Source organism: Panulirus ornatus, chromosome 52 (assembly GCF_036320965.1).
Source record: "Panulirus ornatus isolate Po-2019 chromosome 52, ASM3632096v1, whole genome shotgun sequence".
NCBI classification, from domain to species: domain Eukaryota; kingdom Metazoa; phylum Arthropoda; class Malacostraca; order Decapoda; family Palinuridae; genus Panulirus; species Panulirus ornatus.
Genome location: NC_092275.1, coordinates 10,310,955 through 10,330,570, shown reverse-complemented (window position 1 = coordinate 10,330,570; position 19,616 = coordinate 10,310,955). Strand labels below are relative to the sequence as shown.

The following is a 19,616-nucleotide window of genomic DNA, read 5'->3' as shown; positions in this document are numbered from 1 at the left end:
GTTCTGTGGGGCCTGGATGTGGAAAGGGAGCTGTGGTTTCGGTGCATTATTACATGACAGCTAGAGACTGAGTGTGAACGAATGGGGCCTTTGTTGTCTTTTCCTAACGCTACTTCGCACACATGAGGGGGGAAGGGGTTGTTATTCCATGTGTGGCGAGGTGTCGATGGGAATGAATAAAGGCAGACAGTATGAATTATGTACATGTGTATATATGTATATGTCTGTGTGTGAATATATATGTATACATTGAGATGTATAGGTATGTATATTTGCGTGGGTGGACGTGTATGTATATACATGTGTATGTGGGTGGGTTGGGCCATTCTTTCGTCTGTTTCCTTGAGCTACCTCGCTAACGCGGGAGACAGCGACAAAGGAACAAACCATTTCAAAACACCCTCCTCTGCTCTTTCAACCACGCTCTTTTTATTTCCACACATCTCTCTTACCCTTACATTACTTACTCGATCAAACCACCTCACACCACATATTGTCCTCAAACATCTCATTTCCAGCATGTCTTTTGTTAATTCTCTCATAATGGTGTGGTTAATGCTAGGATGGGCTTCAAAATTGTCTGGTGATAAAATAAAGTTCTTAGTGTTAGCAACTGAGAAAGATTCAATGAAGTTACGTGCGGCATAATTAGCACAGGGGTATAAGAATGACCGGATTTTCAAGATCTATGGTCAGGGTAATCATTTTCATGACAATGTTTAGCGATCGCAGTTTTGTGGTCATCCCTGTATACTGAATGACGGTGCCAATAACACCTCTCCGCTACAGTTTTACCCGTCTGGACTACATAAATTTATTTACATGTCTTGCATTTCACGACGTAAACACCCCCATTTGTTGCATGATTTGGCCTACTAATTATCAAGGTCTTACTGATGGTGTTGTACTGGAAAGCAACATTACAAGAACTGATTTTTAGAACATGTCTTAGATTAGCATATCATTATGTATGTATCATTCTTATGTATGTATTCTTGAAACAATATATGTTTGTTTCCAACGATCTTCCATCAGTTGCCAGAGAACTTGAGGATGACGAGCCATTGGGAGGAGGGGCCGAGCCAAGGGTCCGGCCCCCCAAACCAGACCATCACCTTCGGGAAGAGCCAAGGATGCTACATGAGCAGGGGCGCCACCTTCCTGCTGGTGGTGTTCATGCTAAGTGGACTGGTGACGACGGGGCTCATTGTCTACTACTTCGCCCCGTACCTCACACCCGCCTCCTTCAAGGACTCCAAGAAACCAGTCTCAGCCTCTCTGGTGAGTTTCACAATAAATTCCTGAGTTCTTGGAAAACCTCTGTAGTTGGCGACACTATTTCCAAGTGAATACTTCATAACAGACAGCTATAGCGCTTCGATGAGTAGAATTGAAGTATCTTGATAGGATTCGAACGCCGTACAATGCTTTAGTTTGAGAAGGGAAGGAATATCCTGAAAGTAATAGCCCCACAGAAGGGCAACAAAGATGGTAGCTGAACTGAGGACCGAGTTACAGAGAAAGGTTAGAATTCTTAAATTTGTCCACCACAGAAGTGGGAAGAGTGAGGGGTGACTTGATCTCATCCTCTGAGTTGTTAAACCAGACTGGTGACGTAGACAGTAAACAGTGTAAGCAACAGGAAGGTATATCATTAGATTAGACAGAAGCTTATTGGAAAAGATGCAAAGAAATATTTTCATAGTGTAAGACTTGTGGATGAACGGAATAAACTAAAAAGAAAAGAAAATATATGTTAACTCTGGACAGCATACAGAAGTTTAGAAGGTTGTATGATAGTAGATGTCCGGGAGATGGGGCCTGACGTGTATAAAACTCCTTCCCCACACAACATGATTTGGTCATTACATACACACAAACGGACGTTTACACAAATGTGTGATAAAGCTAATGATAAGGGGTCCCATTGGTGGAGAACCCTATCCATATACAGTACATCAATGAATTGTCTTGTACATTAATGTCAGTAATCAATAACTTCAAGCCTCCATCAACAGTTGTCTGTAGAAATATCCCTGTTACAGATCCAACCAAGAAAGGGGGACGAGGAGACGGTAAGAGCACCCTGCAGATCCTCCCCAGACACGACAGATGAAGCTATGATGACCAATGAAAAACTTGAAGAACCTGCAGCAGAAGTTATTATCAGGCTCACGACGGAGACATCGCTATCGTCGGTAGACCTCCCATCTTCAGGCAGAAAAAACACGACAGAAAAATCTATAGTAACCTCAATACCCTTGATTTCATCGACAACGGAAGCAGAAACTTCGGCCACAGAACAAACAAACCGTCGTCTTCCGAGGGCCCTGAAGCCGCTCCATTACCTGGTCAAACTTCAGCCATTCATCAACGGAAACTTCAGCATCATCGGCCACGTGGAGGTGGAGATGGAGGCACTGGAACCCACCTCCAACATCACCCTCCACATGGCCGACATCATCACCAGGAACGAGACCATCATGGTAAGTTAGGGAACCAGACAGACATTCCATGATGATGAGTTGGTCAACTGGTTAAGAAGTATCCAGCTTTAACCTCAGGTCTTATGCTGATCATTGGTCAAGATCTAACAACGTCTCAACAACAGTCTCTCGTGATATCAGGCCAGGTCTTTAATGACCCACTAGTTCAGTGAAATTTTTTTTCACAACACCTTGAGCACGGTAGCTCGCCCTCGAGCACGGTGGTACGACCCTCGAGCACGGTGGTACGACCCTTGAGCACGGCAGCTCGCCCTTGAGCACGGTGGTACGACCCTTGAGCACGATGGTACGTACTAGCTTTAGGTATAATGGCCTGGGAGACCTAGCCAGCATATCCAACGTCATATCGTCATGCTCATGAAAAATACGGTCGTGCTCAAGGGACAGATCTTCGTGCTCAAGCGTCGTTTTCCTCTTGCTATAGGACCGTACCCACGTTCTCAGGTAATCAAATATATACCATCTATTTTTCAATTGATATTTGATCTTGGTCTACAGTTGAGAGCGTTAGATGACCCACATGGGGAAGACCTAAAGATCAGGCAACACGAGTACGACAACGAGCGGCAGTTCTACGTAGCCCACCTGGAGCAGGAGCTGCAGCCGGGCCACAAGTACCTCTTGTCCATGGAGTTCCTGGGTTACCTCAACGATCATCTCCGAGGCTTCTACAGGTCCTCCTATACGGACGCAGATGGCACTCACAAGTGAGTCAGCAGACGTGAAGCACAGTACGCACGGGTTAACGAGATAAGGTCTTTGTGAAGTTGGATCAAATATTTTCTTTTATTGCAAAGAGGAAAACTTTGCTTTCGTTCTTCTTCAGTCGACTTTTTTTCAAAGACTTCTACTCTGACGCCCTCGTTCCTTGTGTACAGTCTTGGCTTTGACAGTCTGTCCCAAGTAAATTTCCATAATCTTTTTCATTAGAGATTACACAAGACTTTGTGTACTATTAATCATTATGTATATGATTTTGTTAGTTATATTCTTAAATGAGATGCTTCTCCATGGATCAGATTCTTTTATTTTTCCTTCACCAGGTGGCTGGCGGCAACGCAGTTCCAGTCGTCGGACGCCCGTCGCGCCTTCCCGTGCTTCGACGAACCTGGCTTTAAGGCCACCTTCGAGGTCTACCTGGCCAGGGAGGAGAACATGACCTCCATCTCCAACATGCCCATCGCCGAGACTCTCCCTGTGTGAGTGTGTTCTCCCTTCGTGTGTCGTTCCCTCAGTGCTCAATATTGAATGTTAATCGCAGTTTTTGTAGTTTTCTGTATCATTTCATATCCTTCCAGGTTGAACGAGAAAAACACATAAAAGCAAAACTACAGTAATTCAGGAAGATGACAAAAGATACTTAACAGTTTTGACTTTCTACTGGCACATGTAGGTGAAAATGCTGATGGGCTTTGGTCATTATTTCTCTGTCGCTGTTTTTAGTTATGACTCTGCAGGTGTACCGTATCTGTGTTTATGTAGGTAACACTTCTTGTACCACACGCAGCACTGGTCAGGAAGGCTGGCTGTGGGACCGCTACAACACTACGGTGCCCATGTCCACGTATCTCGTCGCCTTCATCGTGTCAGACTTCGCTCACATGAACTCCACTTTCATGGATCATGTCCTCTTCAAAGGTAAACATAAATACCTTCCTTTGCGAGTCCTGGTGCCAGCAAAGCCTCCGTCATTCTCTAACATTCTTTTGTTACTTGATTGGTGTGGTATACACTCTGTTGGTTATGAATTAATGTAGAGAAGAACATATGATTGATACTGATTTTCACTAAACATTTGGTACGTAATGGACGTCTCTCGACGTCTTAAAAGGTTAGAACCAATATTTCTACAGCTCCCTGATGGTCTGGTGTCATACACCTGGATCATGATGTGTGTTAGGTAACGTTCCCACTGCTAAGGATGACCCGCCCCAGGAGGGGCTCAAACTCTAGTCCTTGAATTCTAGTACCAGTTCTCTAAACGCATGTCCGTGGTGTGAATCACAGACTCCTGGACACAGAGGCATCAAGAGCATCTAAACTAAATTCTCAGATGATCTCAGGCAGCCTTGTGCTCACATCAGTGTCAACAGTTGTTGTGCTGGCTACCTCGGACTAAAGATTTCCTAAAGAAAAACAAACACCTGCGTCTTCCTGATAAACAAGCTAACAAATAGTGATGATGTCAGGTCGTGAACAGTGTTTATGCAAGTAAGCCTGTGCGCTTGTGTGACAAGCACTCAAGAATTTGTTCGACTTTTCCCACTGCTGGTGGACTGTAGTGCGAGTCATATGAGACCAGGGAACATAACTTGTCTTTCATTCCACGGTAACACATAAGTCGACAGAGGACAGGTATAAAGATCAGGAAAAGTGTGAGATTATATAAGTGAAATGCTTCTAGAGATCCTTATGAAGCCGAAATTTATCCTTAATTTTCAAAGTTACAGTTGAAATGTATCAATGTTAATGCAGTCTGTTGCTTCCCGCCTCACGGTGAAAAATGTACGATGAATCTGACGTGTAGGATGAAGAAGCTGTCAAAAAACACAGTGAAGACGGCGCTGCGACCACCACACATCTGCTCAAACATCGTCGAAGGACGCAGACCCTCGGCTGCCGGGAGAGTAGGGTGAGGTTGTTGTAGGTTCTACAGCTGCTTCACCTTCGTCTGTGGTAACTAGACCTACTTGTTCCCTGCTCTTCCTAACCCTCACTAATATCATTTTACTTTGTATCGAAAAATTTTAAAAAGAAAAAAAATAACTTCAAGTGACAGTCCCCTTTACGCTGTAAACTGTTCATGGAAGACAAAATCAGTGATATGCCTAAATGACTGTGTTATACGCTTGTATATATACAGCACATAAAGTATTGTACATATATACCTTGAGCCTTGGAATTCAAGAACTCACTTCATGAGTCTGCGACAACCATCGGGCAGGTTCACAGGTCACCAAGTGAATAGCGACGGTAGACACGCATCTGTCAGGGTTGGGTAAGGTTTGGGCAGCTGAGGAGTTGTTAACTGTTCTATGTCGTTGGTGTGGAGGTTACATCACGCGCATGAGTTGTACTGTAACATTTATACTGATTCCTGCATCACTGGAGAGATGGATGGTATCATATACATACCCATCCATGAAGACCAACATACTATCGCCAGTATGTATAAAGACAAGACCACACTACCTGATTATTTGTTCTTTATGAATATCAAACTGCAAAAACGTGGTTTTATCTTCCTATATATATAGATTTGATGATGACGTGATAACATATGGCAGATGCAGTATCATTTACCAGTCGTTTGTTCATGACCTTCCCTGTGGGCAGTATGGGCTCGGGAGGAGGCGCTACTGCAGGCGCAGTACTCTCTCGACATCGGCCCTCGGATCCTGAGCCATTACGAGATGTTCTTCAATGTTTCTTTCCCGCTCCCGAAGCTGGACATGATCGCCCTCCCGGACTTTGCATATGGCGCCATGGAGAACTGGGGCTTGGTGACCTATAGGTGAGTCAGCACTGGATCTGGTGACCTATGGGGAGAGAGAGAGAGAGAGAGAGAGAGAGAGAGAGAGAGAGAGAGAGAGAGAGAGAGAGAGAGAGAGAGACGACCCAGACTATCCAAAAATACTTAAGAAACATCTTAAATTTCCAGAACCATTTGTGGTCCAGTGAATATGACGATATCTTGCGATCAAGTCCAGCCCTTAAGTGAAACGTAAAGTAGGAATAAAGAAACTGTGAAGTAAGGAGATGAAAAATAATTACAAGCTTTTAAGGAAGTTCAAAACCTACTCTTGAGAGGGTTTAGTCGTAGCTGTTAAGAAAGACGAGAAGGTAAAATTTTCCACAGTTTAGAGGTGTAAACAAACATACTGAAATCACAACGGCTCAATCTTGAATGGCCAATGGCCACACAGTAACCATATGAAGTGACATCTTCTGGGGTAATCCTAAAAACATGTTAGATCGAAATTGTGATAGATGTAGCTGCCTAACTTTTTCATGTCATTGTGAGCAAAGTTGATTCTAAGTCAAGAGAAACATTTTGAAATAATACCAGAGCAAGTTACATCATACTCGGAAGAAATCAATGTAAATTGTGACTTACTCTGTTAAGAATCTTGATGTGCGGTTCATCATAAGCCAACAAATGTTAAAGGGACGTGCAAATAGAAAGGATTTTCCCCAACCATGTGTTTTCCTAATTGTAATGAATACAAATATATTTTCGTTATAGATTTAGTAACTGTCATCACTGGATACCAGCAATGTTGATGTCTGATAAAGTAAATAATCTTAATTTTCGAGATGTTAGAGACTTTTCTCTTCAGGATGATAGGCTACTGCTACACTGCGAAGTTCTTTCACTGTTCAAAATCATATGTTACTGTTAATCCACAGACTATAGACTATTGCTAATCCTGACATCATCATATGACAGCGTTTGTGTTACTGATCCAGTTTTGCTTTCATATCAGGTTATCATTACTGCATACTGATAAGTTGTGATGTTTGTATCTGTTGTTCTTGTTACATTTATTGGGTCTGTGCCTTGCACTGGCTCTTGTCTTTCGACGGCCAGTCCTTCTCTAATACTAGATATGCAAATCTCTTATCAGTTGCTTTATTTCATGATCTACTGACTTTACAGGGAGACGTATATGTTATATGATCCGTCTATATCATCCATGTACAACAAGGAACGTATAGCCATGGTAATATCCCATGAATTGGCTCACCAGTGGTTTGGTAATCTGGTCACTCCATACTGGTGGGAGGACATCTGGCTCAACGAAGGTTTCGCTAACTTCGTGGAATACATTGGCGTAGACTATGTAAGTATGTAGTTGATATTGGGTTATTATCTCGAGGAAGACCTTATGCTCAGTGAGCACGACGGTACGACCGTCGCTTGGGTAAGATGGGCTGCCTGTAGGCCAAAACCTGGAGTCAATTTACAGACCAACCAACCCTCTACATTATACCCAAGTTTGGTACCATCGTGCTCAAGTGTCTTACAGTGTTGGTGAAGAGTTGATATACTCTTTATTTGATCATTCATTTGTCAGATCTAATATTTCATTAGGAATTACATATCTTAACAATAAATTTCAAGTGCCAAATGCAAGGCACCTCAAAATGTAGTTTCGATTGTACGTTAATATCTTGATGGTTTTTATTCGCCGTAGTTTGGAACATTAGTTATATCCTGGGATGGTTCTTTCTTCATCTGTATATTAACCAAAGTAGAATCAAAGATTTTCTTATAATTTCTCAAGGTATCACCTCTCTTCAATCACTCGTCCCTGTCTGCTGTGACACTGCTTTCCTCCCTCTGTTCTACAAGTATAGTTTCAGCCACTACTATCTTGAGGTGTCTGCTTGTATCCCTGCCTCTAAATCCTCGGCTTGAGGCACGCGTCTGGCTGCTGATTCCTATATTTGTGGGTGAAAACCTCCACGTGAGGGTTGGCCGTCATGATACCTCATTTTTTCTTGAATCATCGAAGCTGTGAAATTCTTTTTATTTGTCATTCCCTCTCCCTGTAGCATTTCCATCCTTAAGTCAGGTTTGCAGACATCTGAAAACGTCTTTTTATTTCTTCATTCTTTTCTCATCTCCTGTTGTCATCCGAGATCGTTATGACTCGGGCATGCTTGACCTCTGTCAAGATGATAATTGTCAAGAAATGTTATGAATTAGGCTTAACATGTTAGTTCTTTGCCAACTGAGGTACATTATTCCTCAAGTCCCTCCCCTTCATGTGGATGTTCTCAGACGCTCCTGAAGTTCTGTAAGGATGTAGGACCATTCTTCATGTCTATCTGAAAGAATAGTCCTGTAAGAGGAAGGCGATTGTATTAGTTGTTATCATCACTTAACATTATTGACTCTCAACACCTTTTTGCACAGCAACATCAAGATATAAGTATGATCACTTGTACAATACGTCAACCTCAGCAGCAGCAGGTGTATGTTGGAGGTCTTAGTTGTTGGCCGTGAGGACAGACGCTTTTCTTCCTCAGATTGAACCATCGTGGCGGGTGAAGCAGCGGTTTGTCACACAAGTGATGCAGGAGGTCCTCGGGCTGGACAGTTTGGGGGCATCACATCCAGTCAAAACTAACATAGTGAATGGCGACAAAATCACCTACAAGAAAGGTTACAATCTAAACTTTTCTACTTGTAAAAAAAAAAGCCGTCCATTTATTTTTTTTCTAAACTGCAACTTTTAAACTGTTACAAACTGAGATATGTTTACATCTCATATTCTTGGCTGTGTCTAGTATAACGCATGAATCTCTGGGTAGGGTCGTCTGTCATACGTATGATGAACCACTTCCTGACGGAGGCCACCTTCAGGAAGGGTCTGAGCAACTACCTCGATGCCTTGTAAGTAATTCTTGGTCTATGTATAGTGGTGGTCTGGTGGTCTTTACCCTGCCTGACAAACACACACCAGTGATCAGTTTATGTTAACCTGACGTGAGGTGTTGGTCTGGTCCCCAGCAAGTACGACAACGCTGAGCAGGACGACCTGTGGCGGCACCTGACGGAGGCGGCTCACGAGGACGGCACGTTGCCCGACGACCTCACTGTTAAGATCATTATGGACACCTGGACGCTGCAGATGGGCTATCCCGTCATCAAGGTGGTCAGGAGCCCGGACGGTACCTCCGCTACAGTCTCTCAGGTGAGGTAACAAGGTGGTCAGGAGACAAGACGGTACCTCCGCTACTGTCTCTCAGGTGAGGTAACAAGGTGGTCAGGAGACAAGATGGTACCTCCGCTACTGTCTCTCAGGTGAGGTAACAAGGTGGTCAGGAGACAAGATGGTACCTCCGCTACTGTCTCTCGGGTGAGGTGGTGTTGAGAAAAGAGAGGAATGGTACCTTCGTTATTAGCTCAGATAAGATAGTAGTTAGTAAGGTGATATGTTGTCAGAATTAGCAGTTAGCTGGTATCTGGTTCCGGGTGAGACTTACTGTAGCCCTTCAAGAGATGAACTCAAGATTCACACCCATATGTAGGTAATATCTGCCTCAAGGAAAAAGAAACGCACACCATTATAATTCATGGAAGATTATTGGATCCACACGAACCAAATGATATTTACATCTACTTATCCTCAAGAGTTTACAATGATGAAGCTTGAAAGACGCTAGATCTTGTTTTGAAAATCACTTACTTTAGAAATCTCTATGGCTGACGTTCATCTCTTTACCAAATAAACCCATAATAAATATATTACATTATTATTTCTATTACCAAAGTTGTTAGATCTTCATGGGTTATTTCTTCGTTAGGATTTAGATGTATATGTGTCAAGGGAAAGGTCCTTCCCATACTAATTATTCTGAGAATAATGGTAATTCACGTTTCCCCTCGTGTCCAGTTGATTAAGGCAATCATCTCAAAATCTCACCATTTATATCATTAATTTATCTGACGTTCTTTTCAATAGGAACGATTCCTTATGTTAAGGAAGGAGAACTCCACAGACACTCACGAGTACAGGTGGTGGGTTCCCCTGACGTACACCACCGAGGACGACCCCAACTTCAACAACACTCAGGCCCAAGTGTGGATGAAGGACTCGGAGGCACAGCTCACCATCCCGTCCCTGCCCAGTAAGGAACAGTGGGTCATTTTCAACCCGCAGGAGACGGGCTACTACAGGGTCAACTATGATGACCATAACTGGGAGCTGCTCATCCATCAACTCTTCACCAACCATCGGGTCATCAGCACCATCAACAGAGCCCAGATTATCGACGACGCCATGAACCTGGCCAAAGCTGGTGAGACCGATGTGAAAAATACTTTCTTATTCATTAGATGTAAACAGATATCTATAGTGCTATTGATCCACAGTGGTACTGGGAGTAGACTGTATCTTCATAACTGACAGGAGAGATGAACTCATTTCCAATATCCCGTTGTTTTCAAGAGATTTAAGAGAGAGAGAGGTTTAGGGAAAGAGGCGAAAAATTGGGAAGAAGTTTTTACTTTTTCTGGGAGTTGTTATAATACATGACGCCTGAAACCTGAAGCTTACGTTGATACATCCCATCCCTAGGAAGAGTGGTCGTTCTGACCCCTCTAACTATAGTTCTGTTGCTTTGACATCTACCATTTCCAAAGTCTTTGAATCCCTCCTCAACTCCCATATCCCCAGACGTTTTGAATCTCACAGTTTTCTCTCTGATCACTAGTATGGTTTCATTGAGGGGATATTCATTAGTGATATTCTATGTTACCTGACTAATTTCTGGTCACCATCCCTAAAAGATTTTTTGGAATCTTATGATGTTGCTCTAGATATATCCAAAGCTTTTGAGAGGATATGGAATCGGTGTCTTATCTTTAAGCTCGCTTGATTTGGTTTCCGTGCCTTACTTTGCCCTCTCACATCTAGCTTCCTCTCTGGCCAATCTATCCCCGTGGTAGTTGATGGATTAACCTCTTCCCGTCCTCCGTCAACAGTGGTGTCCCTCAAGGTTCTGTTCTGTCTCCACACTTTTTCTCCCTTTTATCAACGATTTCCTGCCCTAAGAATAACCAAATGTACTGATACGCATATGACTAGATACTGAATTCCTCCACATCCTTTAATTCTGATCCTCCTTCTCTCACTTGATCTACATCTCGTCACGACACAACTTCTTGGACAGGATGTCACAGAAGGGGAGACGAAACCTGGTTAAGTTTACTGCCTCCAAGATCCAGTTTGTGCCCATCTCTTTTTCGAAAATTCCACACAACTTTCCTTTCTCTTCGACGGTTCTGTGATTCCACCTCTTAACTCAGTGAACATACTTGGTATTACTGTAACATCCACTCTGTCTTGGAAATCCCACATTACGGAAAGAGCTAAGTCTGCCTCGAACAAACTGGGTTTCTTATTTAGATGTCGAAATTTCTTTTGTTCCGTTTATACAAAGGACTGATTCGTCCTTGGAATGCTGCTCTCACATCTGGGGTGGTTCTAGCTCTGTATCCTTACTCTGTATCCTTAATTGAGTCGAAAGCGGTCCGACTTATCAACTCTCCCAAGATAATTTCAAGCCTTGAGCCGGTTGTCCTACCCCGCCATGTTGGTTCACTTTCTCTCTTCTGTAGGTATTACTTTGGTTTTTGCACCCGAAAGCTAGGTGCATGTGTGGCCCACCACTAGCTAGACCACGCAATACTGCGTCACGTGATTACTGTGTGGCCATTAGCAACTCAAGAGTCTGCCGTTTTGATAACTTTTTCTTCCCCTTCACGTCGAAACGTTGGAAATCTCTACCCTTTCATGTCTTTCTCTATGACATGGCACTATCTAAAAAAACAGGCTTTTCATGTCTTCCATAATTCGCAAATACTTTCCATTGTCTCTTCTTATTCCCCTTCATTAACCTCTCTACATTTCAATGAAGGTCGGGCCTTGATATGGATTTTTGTCAGTGACTGGAACTTCCAACGTAAAAAGACAAAAGATGTTGCAACGAGAAAGAGAGGCAGCGGCAGCAATAGCACCAGCAGCAGCATTGCGAGTGCAGTTTGGGCAGTAATGAGTCATATGCTAGCAATATCTGCCTAAATGATTGATAGATGCCTGGTGGGTGAATACTGTTTTTGTAACTTCATGTGTCATTTATGGACATAGAGAACACGTGTGATAGAGATGGTAGAGACCATGTAAAAGGTGCAACAATGCATGGAGTAAACGGACAGTTACTAAAGAGTTTTTACCGGTAGTTTAAGCATGTACGCGATCAGGAAGGAAGGTGATTGGTTTCAGGTGGGTCTGCGTCAAGGATGTGTGACGTCACTATGGTTCTTTGATCTATTGACGGATGAGGAGATGAGGGAGGGAAACACGAGGGTCTTAGAAAGAAGGTTAGGTCTACATTGTACTGGAGCTGTAAGAGCTTGAGGGGTGAACCAGTCACAGTTTGCAGATGATGCGGCTCTGATGGCAGACTCCAGACAGGATTTCCTGAAGATGGCGACAGAGTTTAGGAGAGCGTGAGAAAGGAGAATGCTGGGAAAAATATGAAAAGGTCATGTAATAAGGTGCAACAGTATATACATCAATATAAGATGGTTTTCTCTGTACATATATTTGCGGTAGTTAAGTCTTGACGTGCACAGTACAGGTTCTATGATGACAGCATAAGGAATATCTCAAAGGTGATTATTATAATCGTTATTCCCTCCACCGTTACCATGACGCGTCTGCACTCTGAACTACCCACTTCATGGTTCCATGAAGGGGTCCAGGTTTTCTTCCCACACATCGTTGATAACAGCGAAGCAGTAATTCTATATCATATTATCTAATACAAATGATAACAAACTCCACTGCATTAACAAATGTTAGTTGTTGACAGTTTTATACATTAATGTTTACTGTCTACTTCCCAGCCTCTTTTTCTACTTTCATTTTTCTTGTACGTTTACATCTTCTGCCTCTCTCTGAGGGCATTGTTGTTCTCTCTTCCTTTCTCCCCGACCCCGTTTGTACCTGAACCATGATCATCCCAGCACCTCTTTCTTAAGCCCTATTTGTATCTCTGCTTTCACTCAAGTAAGCATTATTCTGTCGAGCTGTCTTAGGCCTATTTCTGACCCTATAACTCTCTCCCAGAGAAACAAATGGACCAAAATACTCCCGTGATTTTCTCTCTAAGTTTCTAATAATCTTTTCCGTCTTGATCTCCAAGTTTCCCTAATGTCCATATACCTTCTTCTCCAAATTCAATTCGTCTCTCTATGTTTCCTCTGAGACATAATTATCCTCTACTTCCTCGTCTGAAGTTAATTCTCCTTTATCTCTTCACTTTAATCTATTTCCCTCTGCTTTCGTTCCCTGCCCAAATTCTCATCTGCTCCCTCCCAAACTTCTGTCTGTATCTCCCACCCGAGACTTAATTCCCTCTTTTCCTCTCCTCCCCAGGTCACCTCTCTTACCGAGCCGCTCTACATCTGTGTACGTACCTTCCTAGGGAGGCAGAGTACTTGCCCTGGGAAGCAGCTCTAAACAATTTCGACTTCCTGAAGACGATGTTTAGCAGGACATCTGGTTACGGTGCTTTCAAGGTGAACGACCCACCTGGCCACAGGTGCCACAAGAGAACCACTGTTAAGGTGTTGCTAGAGAGGTGTCCCCGGGTCGGTGTTGCTAGAGAGGTGTCCCCGGGTCGGTGTTGCTAGAGAGGTGTTCCCGGGTGGGTGTTGCTGAGACGGCATTGCTAGGGTGGTGTTGTTTCGATGGGAAAGTTTTGTTATGAGTTGTTGCTCGGGAGGTGTTACGAGGAAGGTGTTATTAGGATGGTGTGGCTTGGGTAGTGTTGCTAGGGAACATCATCTCTCCAGCAGAACAACAAACAGTGCTCAACCCTTTGATCTTCATGTGACAGAAAAAGAATATATCTTGGGGGGGGGGGGGGGGGGGGGTCGGTGATATTACCCGGTCAAGAGTTTTCATTTTCTAGGTTGAATATGATGGAATTTCACCTGCAGGTGTAGATCGTCCTCCTGTGTTTTCCAGAGCTACCTGCTGGACATCCTGGTGCCGCTATATGACTCAGTGGGGTTCGAGGACAGTGTCAGCGACCCGCTCCTGGACCAGTACAAGCGGCAGAAGGCCGTTTCTTGGGCCTGCAAGTTGGATCATCCAGACTGTCTCTACAAGGCTTCCTCTCTCTTTGCTCACTGGATGAACAATCCAGACAATAACAGGTGAAACAATAAAACCTCAAGGAAACTTCTTAATATTTTGTTAGTCATATCTATATTCCCTCAATAGAACCTCATGTATCTTTAGAAATTTCAATCAAAACTCAAATCTATACGGTTTCTAAATCAATTTTAACAACAGGAATGGTTATAGAGCCTTAAAGAGCCTCTCAATGTGTTCATGAATATTCATGTTTATATTGTCTCAAAGTTAGTGTAAACAAGAAGCAGAGGGGAGAACGTCAGACATCTTCCTGACCTTCCTCCTCACATCACTAGCTGTTCATGTAGCAAGTATAACCACATTAATGATCTCATTCATTACATCCATCACATCTTTAGTCTCCGTTTCACCAGCATACCCCTTAACCTCAAGTCGACGGTGTACTGCTACGCCATCGCTCAAGGGGATGAGGCTGAGTGGCAGTTCGCATGGGACCAGTACCTGAGATCGAACGTCGGCTCAGAAAAAGCGAAGCTCCTCTCTGCTCTGGGCTGCACCAAGACTGTGTGGCTCCTCACACGGTTAGTGGAGGGGTTCTTAGTTTGCTGTAGTTACTCTTGTTACTTTACTGACCACCTTACATGATACGACCAGGCCAAGAAGTAATGCGCGAAGAATCAGGGTAATGGTTGAGTGACCAGGGTAATGGTTGAATGACCAGAGTAATGGTAGAACGACCAGGGTAATGATAGAGTGATCAGGGTAATGGTAGTATGAAGACGACATGAATGTATCATGGAAAAGATTCAGTAATACCATCAAACTAATCAGAGGAACAGACGTGCCAATGCGCATAACGAAACCAATGTGGTGGAGCAGCGACAGATAGAAGCTTCTTGTCTAAGAAAATAGTGCATAAGAAACTAAAAGCGACAAATACTCAATAAGAAAGAGCAAACTGCGTAAATCTGCGTAGATAGGCTTTTTTCGATGGCATATATACGCACGTGCAGCAGATGCAGTGGGGAGCGCGGCCTCCTGAGTGAACAACCCCATAACCTGGACTTGAAGCTTTCCATCCTGGTCGCCTTGTTCCCTGCCTCCACCTGGCAACTGGTCTCACGCTGCTGTACTCTGCCTTCCCCCGACCTGCCTCGTTTCTAAACTGCGGCGCCAACTGACGCATCCCGTCATGTACCCCTATCATCGGCCCGTCCCCCGCCGCTACCTGTGGAATGACCTCTACCAACTGAAAACTGACCATTAGATGTTGTATTAGGCAGAGTTCCATGCTTTCCTTATTCCTATCCTGCGTCAGTCTCTCATCCTGCCATGTTCCCTCTTATCCTGAACCCCTTTCTCTGTTTTCCTGTTCTGAGTACCTAACTAGTTTATGTCTATCGATAAAAAGAGCTTAACACTCTGCCAAGACGGGCTTTCCCTATTCAATTTAAGTATCTGTCAAAGAGGCTTCTATCTCGGCTAAAAGTATCCCTCAATCTATAAGAAAGATGTTTTCCTCATCCCTACAGAGAGTCTCAATTCTACTGTTTATTCCCAGTGTTTTACTGAGGGTACAGGGATTTATGTCGTATCTAGGCAGCAATACCGATATAACTAACTTCTTACGTTTCTCTGTGAACCTACAGATCAGATTCCTGTGCTATGCTCAAACGTCTTCTTATTTCCCAATGATTATATAGTATGCCCCGACCTGGACAACGAACATGGAATATTCGCCAGAATATCCTCCAATTTGGCATCAGGAAACACAAATTTCTTCTCCTCTTCCCCTCAACACAGGACTCCTGGTGCTCATCCCTAGCTAAGAAATCCCCAACCAGAAAGATGTTTTTATCATCCTATACTTCATCCTTCCATATACCTCGCTCATGTATCACTAAACTAACTTACCCTTCCACCATATACCTCTCCCATGTATCACTAAACTAACTTGCCCTTCCACTATGTACCTTTCCTATGTATCACTACACTAACAACATTTCCTAAGTGCAGTATCAAAATACTTAGCGTCTAGTCGCAAAACGTTCTCTGGTATGGTAAAAGCTTAATCTTTCATACCTTTTCCAAAGTGTTGTCTCTTCCCTCTTTCCCAAAGCTTCTACGCTTCCCCCATCCTCAGTGCCTCGTGTACCCCATCATCTTCTATGCTCAGACTCTCCTCGCCTCTATAGCGTCACACACTTCTCTCTTGCTTCAGGTACCTGGAGATGGCCTTCACTCCCTCCAGCGGCATCAGGAAGCAGGATTCCTACACAGTGTTCGCAGTCGTGGCCAGCAACGAGATGGGACGCGCCCTTGCCTGGGACTTTTTGCACAACGAGTGGGACCGAGTCTATACCTTGTGAGTACAAGTCAAGACAAGTCAGATCATCGTCAATGGGCAAGTTCATAGTTTGTAAGTACGGGTCATGTTAAGTTAGGTAAGCAAGCAGGAACCACAGTCGTTTACAAATCAAATATTTATCAAGATCTGTTTTCTGATGGGAGTTGTCATACTGCTTTTCCTTGGAAAGATCTTTTTCTTCTGTTTATATTGTGAGTCACATTTTGAGCAAACATAACTGGGAGTATAAGATCAGTCAATACAAGACTGTACAAAACTTGCATCGGATCTCCATGATGGTTTACTGGTAAGTCCCTTTTACACTCAATTGCCAAAAGATTCACCGAAAAAGTCGAATGATTATTTTAGACTGGTGTCATATATATACATACATATATATATATATATATATATATATATATATATATATATATATATATATATATATATATATATATATATATATATATATATATATATATATACATATATATATATATATATATATATATATATATATATATATATATATATATATATATATATATATATATATATAGGGGATAGGGGATTAAGAATACTTCCCACGTATTCCCTGCGTGTCGTAGAAGGCGACTAAAAGGGGAGGGAGCGGGGGGCTGGAAATCCTCCCCTCTCGTTTTTTTTTTTTTTTTTTTTTTTTTTTTTTTTTTTTTTTCCAAAAGAAGGAACAGAGGGGGCCAGTTGAGGATATTCCAAAAAAGGCCCAGTCCTCTGTTCTTAGCGCTACCTCGCTAACGCGGGAAATGGCGAATAGTTTAAAAGAAAGAAAAAGATATATATATATATATATATATATATATATATATATATATATATATATATATATATATATATATAAATGCATATTGGACACTGAGACTATTCGTCTTATCTTTCAGCTTCAAAAACATCGTGATGAACATGATCAGAGTAGTGAGTCGCAGCTTCAACACGAAGCAGCAGCTCAGTGAGGTGAGTCCTCCTCCACCTTTTCCTCCATTTTTCGTTAAACAAAACACCGCTGGTTGTTCAGCTGTGAACAAAAGTCTCATTATACGTCTGATCGAAGCTGTACCGATCCCTCTCTCTCGACCTGCAGAGACAGAGGGTCGGGAGCCGCTTCGAGCATGCGCATACTGGGACCTGGGAAACACCTGAACGAAGCAGTCCGAGCTTCCTGCTTCGTGAAGCATAGCCAGAGTCGATCCTGCCTCGAAGAGGTGCTTCTTGGGACCTCAGAATCTAGGAGCGCTGAAGGACTTTTGTCTACAATTGTTTGGAGATATAAAAGAGATGGAATGCGTATTTTGACGGACTGTAAATGCATTAGATGACAGGCCGATTTATGGTGAAGTGAGCTATGATGAATTTGGTGAAAAAGGAGAGAGGTAGCGAGATTTAGAGGTTGGTGGTATGCACGGAACATATGACTGAGGAGGAGTATTGTGGCTTAAGAAGAGGTAAAGGGTGTGTCGACCGGATGTTTGCTTCGAAGAGTTTACGTATGTGAAAAGTACATGAAGAAAGACAGTGAAATGCATATGACACTTGTGGAGATTTGGAAAGACAGCATGCTGTAGTTATGAAGGTTCTAAGAAAATGTGGGTAGATAGAAAACTGCTAAATGCATGTAGGGTTTTCACTGGGAGAGGACGGCGTACCTGAGGGCAGGAAGTGGATGTTGCAGCGGATGGATACATAGGGGTTGAAGTGAGTCATGGGATGGAAAGGGTAGGGGGGATTAAGATCCTCAGTGCAATACGGAGTAGAGACAGATCAATCTTTGCAAGAGGAAAGAAGGGCATGTCTGAAGTAGAGACAGTGTTGTATAGTGCCTCTCTTGGGCCTTAAATTGAAAACAAAGGAAGAGGTTGACATGCTGGATATGAAATGTCCTGAGGTTGATATATGGCGTCAGGCGGGTTGATCGTGTAAGGAAAGCCTGAACGAATGGTGTGTTGAAATGGTTCTTGCATGTGGAGGAGTGAGCGAAGACAAGAGTGGCTAAGACAACCTATGTGTCAGAAGTAGTAGGAATAAGGGAGGAGGGAGGAAGGGGAAGGAGGTGGTGGGATGAAGTGGAGGAGGCTTTAAGGTATCGAGGCCTGAGTATTCAGAAGGGTGAGTGCCGTGCGTGGAATTAACCCAACTGTATCGATTTTGTATATAGGGGGCGACGCGCTGTCAGTGGACTGAGCCATTGCATATGGAGCGATCAAGGTAAACCAAGTGGTGGTGTGTGAGGCTTGGCTGTGGATACTAACCTTTGGTGTCGGTACATTATACATGACACACACACACACACACACACACACACACACTGGAAATGTAGGTAAATGAGGCTATTGCTCGTTTGCTCCTGTTGTTACCTCGCTACACCGGGAAAGGAAATAAGATATAAACGAATTTATCATTATTGTTAATGTCATCATTATTGTTAATGGTGTCATCATTATTATCGTGTTACTTCTCCGGCAGCTGTTGACGTTCTGTGAAGCACACGCACAGCAGCTGAGCTCCGCTGAGCTGGACGTCAAACAGGTGATTGAGAACGTTGAAATCAACGTCGCCTGGATGAGGGCAAAGCACGATATGGTAGTAGGCTGGTTAGAGAAGAACGGTTACTCCAGCAAGCTCAGGAGTCATAAATAACGGAAGACACAAATAAAACAGAACAAACCCGCACAGCAGAGAGCATGAGGACCCACGGAAGAAAGAAGTGACCAACTCTAGCCTGGTCTGGTCGTGTTACGTAAGGTTACAAGGAACTTGATATATCTGAACTGTCTAATGATTCTGTTTTCAAATTTGTTTACATGTCTTACATAGATATGGCAGCGGATAGGCACCAAGCATCTCTAACTTAATGACTATAGTCAAGTGAAATATATAATTCTAGACACTCTCACTATGGTGAACTAAAACTATGCTGCTCATATTTAGAAAGATGAAATTCAAATATGTAAAGCAACTCCATGTGAAAGCAAGATAAAAAGTTAGAAAGATCTGTGCCATTCAGTTATCTATTTCTATATGTACTTAATAATATTTTGATAAAGA

At 43.1% G+C, this 19,616-nt stretch overlaps 1 protein-coding gene across 2 annotated transcripts in view; it reads left to right on the top strand.

Moving 5' to 3' along the window:
* Positions 1-19,616, top strand: part of LOC139765057 (aminopeptidase N-like) — a 39,196-nt gene extending 19,580 nt beyond the window's left edge. For both annotated transcript variants that reach the window (XM_071692145.1, XM_071692146.1), the window contains exons 2-18: positions 1,036-1,281; positions 2,046-2,486; positions 3,006-3,214; positions 3,551-3,706; positions 4,015-4,145; positions 5,844-6,021; positions 7,168-7,351; positions 8,544-8,679; positions 8,829-8,910; positions 9,028-9,211; positions 9,983-10,319; positions 13,463-13,605; positions 14,057-14,247; positions 14,602-14,769; positions 16,410-16,553; positions 17,456-17,528; positions 19,035-19,616. In XM_071692145.1, the coding sequence (XP_071548246.1) occupies positions 1,036-1,281; positions 2,046-2,486; positions 3,006-3,214; positions 3,551-3,706; positions 4,015-4,145; positions 5,844-6,021; positions 7,168-7,351; positions 8,544-8,679; positions 8,829-8,910; positions 9,028-9,211; positions 9,983-10,319; positions 13,463-13,605; positions 14,057-14,247; positions 14,602-14,769; positions 16,410-16,553; positions 17,456-17,528; positions 19,035-19,208 (3,177 nt within the window). In that variant the 3' untranslated portion in view covers positions 19,209-19,616. The remainder of the gene's footprint in view (positions 1-1,035; positions 1,282-2,045; positions 2,487-3,005; positions 3,215-3,550; positions 3,707-4,014; positions 4,146-5,843; positions 6,022-7,167; positions 7,352-8,543; positions 8,680-8,828; positions 8,911-9,027; positions 9,212-9,982; positions 10,320-13,462; positions 13,606-14,056; positions 14,248-14,601; positions 14,770-16,409; positions 16,554-17,455; positions 17,529-19,034) is intronic.